The 6,000-nt window shown below is 42.6% G+C and overlaps 1 protein-coding gene across 1 annotated transcript in view; it reads left to right on the top strand.

Moving 5' to 3' along the window:
* The window catches only part of myo10l3 (myosin X, like 3), a 52,522-nt gene continuing 46,522 nt past the window's right edge, over nt 1-6,000 (top strand). The window contains exon 1 of the mRNA XM_084545144.1: nt 1-316. Coding sequence (XP_084401270.1) covers nt 296-316 — 21 coding nt within the window. The 5' untranslated portion in view covers nt 1-295. The remainder of the gene's footprint in view (nt 317-6,000) is intronic.

The following is a 6,000-nucleotide window of genomic DNA, read 5'->3' as shown; positions in this document are numbered from 1 at the left end:
TGCATAATATGCCGGCTCCATTGAAATGACTAGACAGCAGAAACAGGGCAACAGCTCAGCAGCTTGTCGGGACGCAGAGGAGAAAACAACAACTCTGAAGTATCCGAACACAGGACTGCAGAATGGCTTGCTCCTGACCGGAGGAGTCTGCTGAGCGAGTGGCCGGGAAAGAAGAGCTTTCATTCACCTCAACGAGGCGGATGGAAATTATTTGGGAATACGGCTTTCTCTCCTCCTCAACTGTGGTACCCTGAACTCAGACTACAAAGAGACGAGAGGTCGGGCTGTGGTTAAGATGGATACTTTCTTTTTAGAGGTGAGTCGGCTCACTTTTTCCATACATCGCACACTTTTTATGGAGCGGTCCACTTTCAGCTAGATTACTTTTGGACATTTGCGGTCTTTGTTGTGGTCTGCCATGCTGTGCTGTGTGCGTATTCAGATCAGTTCTTTCTTCTTTTTTTTTTTTAAACCTTATTTTAAGCCCTTTAAAATAAATTAACCGCTAAAAAAAACACATATTTCACGTCATGTCTGTGGTCTTTGTGATGCTTTCTCAGCCACTGATATGTCCCATACAGGGCTGGTCCACAGCCACAGGATGCAGCTGTAGTAGGAACTTGAATTCCCAAGCAAGGCTCTGATACATTAAAAACCCCTTTAAAAAAATTCTGCTCAGATCAATTCACTACTGAGAAACGCAAACTTGTGACATCCTCTCTGTGCCTCAGGCTGAAGACTACTTTTTCCTCTTTTGTTGCTTTAATTTGTGGCACACAAACCAACACTTAACTGCCTGTACACGCTAGGCGTGATGCTCGTACAGGCTGGATGGATGTGTCATCTGCCTGTCAGCCTAAACACAGACACGCTCACACCCTGAGAGGCCATGCAAAGACTGGCTGCACGTCTGATTTGTCATCCCCCTCTGACTCAGAGGAGGGCACCCACTTTCCCAGGAAGGGAGACGGTGTGTAGTGATGTGAATCTCCTCCCCTCGTTCACCTCTTGTACCTCTGCTGGTACCGTGTCTGCCCTCAGTGATGCGCTGCGTTGTGACTCACCACAGGTTCAGAGGTGACTCCTGGATTATTCTTCTCCACCTGAGCTGCTTCAGACTCTTACAATCTCATATATAGTGTCAAAGGTTGCGGCATTGCATAGCAATTCTGATTATGGAGGTTTTTTTTGTTCTTTATTTCATATTTAGCTTAAGAGTTAGTTATTGCAACTTGGAAATAGTGTTAGACCTGGTGATGGAGTGATGATATTTGACCAGGTGAAGTCACTCATCCTCCTGTTTCAGAAGCTTTATACAGTAAAACATTTAGGGCAAATTTGTTTTTATTATTTGCATTTAGTCAAAGCAATTAGTCCCAGAGGCTCTCCAACCTTGGGTTTTAGAAACAAATGGTATAAAGCTGGGAATTTTTACATAAGAAAAAGAAAGATTTAGTAGCATTTCCCTAAAAATGATGGTAACTTAAGTCAAAAATCATATTTTACCCTACCTGTAGTGTTTAATATTCGACTCTACAAACCCAGCGAACAGATGGAGGTGAGCTGGATTCTGGCTCATAATCTGATTTTATCAGAGTGATGTGCTGTGCAGAGGAAGGTGATTATTTCCGCTCAGTTGTGATTTGGTGTCCTTGGTCCCTTACTTCACCAAGATTCAACTTCTTCTTCTTCTTTTTAATCCATTATGTCTTTTTTTTAATGTGATATCATCAAAAGTGACAGGATTTATTTGGCAGGAACAAAGCGTGTAATTTGGCCAGAATGTAGCAATTTGGAGAGTGAATGTGATGCTGTCAGAGTTTAATTAAAGCTGATTTCTGTTAGTATATTCAGATGGGATGAGCCCTTTTGACCGTCGAACATGAAAAAGAAAAATCAGCAGAAAATTGTACATATTGTCTATCTATCTATCTATCTATCTATATATATGTTGTTCAAATATAAGTTAGTCAGTGTGTAAAACTATAACTTCAGTGTTTGCACAGTTTTCTTTAAACACATATCAGGGAGGTGTTGGTTAAACTGTGGTGGAATAAATGAACAGGCTGTCCTAGTTTTTTAAGGGAATTTCTGTGTCATGGAAAGAAGCCAATCTCTTGAATGTCACTGCGCAACAGTGTGGATTTAATTAATCAGTATTTCTGGAAGTGGAGTAAGATGAGGATTAAACTCTGCGAGCACAAGTGCAGCAGGACAAATTGTATGCATGATTCATGGCTGTGAGTCTCCCAGTCTGATGTTGACAGCTAACACAATGTAGATGTCAACACACTAGTACTGTGACTGGCCCTTTAACCTTTTGTATATATCTGATTAACCTTGTTCAAAGTTTACTATATTGCAGTTTGGCTTTATAGAAATGAACCAGTATTCATCAAGAGTCAGTTTAGTACTGATCTAGAATCAGCTGCCCCCGATTGTGATGATGGAGATGATGACAGGGGAAGAGGTAAGAGGAGTGGCAGGTACAAGGGCGTTTGTTTTAAAGGTTTATCCTGAAAGCCCATCCTGTCCGTCAGCGCAGATTTGCGTCTCAGGGGCCGACACGCTGTAAAGCCCTCAACACTGCTGCCTTTACTCCACAACCAAACTGTGCTCTGAATGTACGTGACCCCCCCCAAAAGGCATAAATACCTGGAGAGCGTCACCGATCCTGTCAGTGTCTCATAAATACCAGAATACTAGACTTCTACATGTCAGGGAAGAAGTGGTGCATGTGTTTACAGATAGATTTCTCTCTCTTGCTCTCTTTTATCCATTCAGATGTGTGAGATCACACACAAACATTGACACACTTTGACTATGTGTAACATCCGGTTGATGAAGTCGAATCCCAGCTATTTTCTAAACTTGGTAATCAGTTCCGTTATAGCGGCAGCTGCTACACACTGCAAAGCCACATGAGGACCTTTCCACACCCGTTAACTCCTTCCATGTATTACCCACCAGATTCTTTCCTCTCAAAGATACTCTGACAGAGGGAATCCCAAATTCCCAGCTCTGACCCCTCAAATTCCCCGGTCATGGCCGCCTGTCATCCTCGCATTGTAGAGCAGTGGTGGCACGGCTTTAGGTTTCACACCATCGCCACCGCCCGCCACACACACACACAGATGCATTCTCCCCATCCTGACACATCCCTCGCAGCCTTATGGGCTTTTTATGTCTGGCTCTCTGAAGCCGGAGCCATGCTCGGTATAAAGATTCAGCGGTGGAAAGGAGTAACGTGAGAAAGGCCAACCTGCTGTAGATGGTGGACTATTTTTCTCTTGCGATGTCAGGGTCTTTTCTGCCCAGTTGTCACTTCCTCCAGCTGCCGCTTTGAAGCGTTGAGGATCTGAGATCATTGCTCCTCGCTTCCATGCGGATGGCTGATGGAGGAAGCAAAAGAGCCAGGAAGTAAAGTTTAGACGTGAAGAAGGAAGGAAGGAAGGAAGGAATGGTTAAAACATGATTAATGGACCCTGCATTCCTTAAATCTTTCTTTAAGCAGCTGTCTTAATTTGCTGTTAAACTCGAAGCGGTTGTTGTGCGCATTATCACGTCAAACTGGGGGATTTTTAAAAAACACTGCTGAGTTTCAAAGTTGTGGTGAATTAACAGGGCTGCTTGTTTCTGATCAAACAGAGGAAGGTATTATTACTAAGGCAGTGGTTTATGTGTGCGTCAGCAGAACTCCTGCAGCTTTGGCACAATCTGGAGGTGGTTTAATCTGTCACAAGAGCGCTGGGGCTAATTACCAACAGCCATTGTCTGACCACGCACCACAAAACACGGATAATCCTGTCCCGTAATGATCTGCATCAGCATCAGGAGAGCTGATTGAGTTATTTAGAATGAGTTGAATTTGGACTTCTCGGGTCATTTTCGGCATTTGAAATCTGCTTTGAAACTGCGATGAACTCCAGGACAACATTCTGCGTCTCGCCTCTTCACCTCCCTAGCTTGTGTTTGCATTTCGTGTGGCTCTATCAGTAACCTGACCCCCGTCTAGTGAGCTGCCCCTCACATACAGGGAACTCAGTGCTGTGATAACCTCCTGCTGACACCCTGCTGTTGACTTTAGTTTTATCTGCCGCATCGCCGAGCTCTCCAGACAAAGCCTCCTGTGCTTGTAAAAGGGAAATATATCTTGATCTTTCTGCAGTTTCTTCACTAGTGACAAATAATGTGGCATAAAGGATGTCTTCCTGTTTATTAGCTTGTGATGACAGACAAGCAACCGCTGTATGGAGTCTCTCGTGATCTTGTCTGCTTATCCACCAGGAGGTTGTAAATTTAAAACAATAGTAAAGCAGTTTGGTAGTCGATACTACTCTCAGATCTGTTTGGTAAAAATTAAGCCATCCCCAGTAATTAGTTCAGCTTAGCAGAAATACTGGATACAAGGGGAACTGCATAGTCTGGCACACAAAAGTACAATATATAAACAAGAAGTCATGATTTTACAGGGGTTAATGTGCTATAATATGTCTTGGCTGGGTGTTTTTTGTTTTACATACAAGATACAATATAGATTAAATAAGGACATTTAGAGGTACTTGTAGACATCTCATCTAACTCTCTCAACTTAGCCGACCTCCACTAAAACTTGATTCCAATCCACAAAAAATTCTCTCCATTAGTCACCACTCAAGCAGTTTTCATCAGAAGGGCATCACATATGTTTTCTCATACAAAAAAACCCCAATTTTAATCTTTTCTCCAACACCCATCCTTCCTGTCCTCCCTGTGTGTGTGTATATCTATCAGTTAGGGTGTGTCATTCTCTGAAATATAAATCACTTGAGGGCACTTGGGCTATTTTGCAAGAGAACATCCTGAACCGGTGTAGGCCAAATCTGCACGTTTAGAGTGAATAAGTCACACAGTACAGTATACACCTGTCCAGTGTTAAGAGTCAAAGGAGCTGAGCCAAAAATATTTGAGAAGAACACTTTATTTTAAATGTTTTAGATATGGTATGTACATGCATAGACCTGTAAACAATTTCAAACTAATTTGCAAATCAAAAATATATATATAGATTAGATTTTTGAGAACTTGCTTTTTAGACAATTAAATGCCTTTCTCAAAAATGCAGCTGGAGCTAGAAGAAGCTTAGCTTAGCTTAGCTTAGCTTAGCTTAGCTTAACTTAGCTTAGCACAAAGATGGAGCCAACACAGGTAGCCTGGCTCTTTCCGACAGTAACTAAAAGCTTCTACCAGCATCCCTTAAGCTGCACCAGTTAATACGTCCCCTGTGTGCAAATATGGATTTAATGAGTAGATATATAATTTTATGGTGTTTATGCACTGGATTATGTTTTACTGAGCTGCTGCCTTTAGCTTCATATTTACCAAGTGGTATTGACCTTCTCAATCCAATCCCCATAATATACAAGCATGTTTTCCAAAGCTCTCTAACAGCTTTCACATCTCATTATTTGCAGTGACATAATGCAGAGATTCCGTCACCAGAGATGTTTCTGAATGATATGTTGTTCATATTGTAGGCTGACTGAATGTCTCTATGGGCTGCTCAAGTTGCCGGTGCGGTAGCCTATTAGTGTTTTGCGTAAAGTGTCACCTGTGCGTCCTGTCTCTTCGCCACATCTCACAAAGATTTTCAGTAATGTCTCTGTGCTCCTCCGGCAGGTGAAGCCGAACTTTAATCCAGATCAATCCTGCCAGATTTGTGTGCATTGGATTTGTCCTGGATTCTTACCCACAGGAAATTAAAGTTGCTGTTTATCGCTGCTTACCCACACGCAAAAAAATAATGAATGAAGTGTTGCTTTGGCCTTCACCTTGGCTGCCCTACCTGACAGACATTGTGCGTTGGTAATGAGTGCCGCTCAAATCCTCCAAGTTCAGAGGTCTCGTCTGGCAGCTTAATAACAGCCAACCTGTGATTACTGCTCCCAGCCCAGATGTTGACTTTCCTTTTTTAGTCCCCTATGATTACTCCGCAGAGAGGCAGCTTATTATGGGATGGAC

This window comes from Chelon labrosus, assembly GCF_963514085.1.
Source record: "Chelon labrosus genome assembly, chromosome: 5".
Classification (NCBI taxonomy): Eukaryota; Metazoa; Chordata; class Actinopteri; order Mugiliformes; family Mugilidae; genus Chelon; species Chelon labrosus.
Note: the sequence above shows the minus strand (reverse complement) of the source record. Positions and strands in the feature narration are given on the sequence as shown.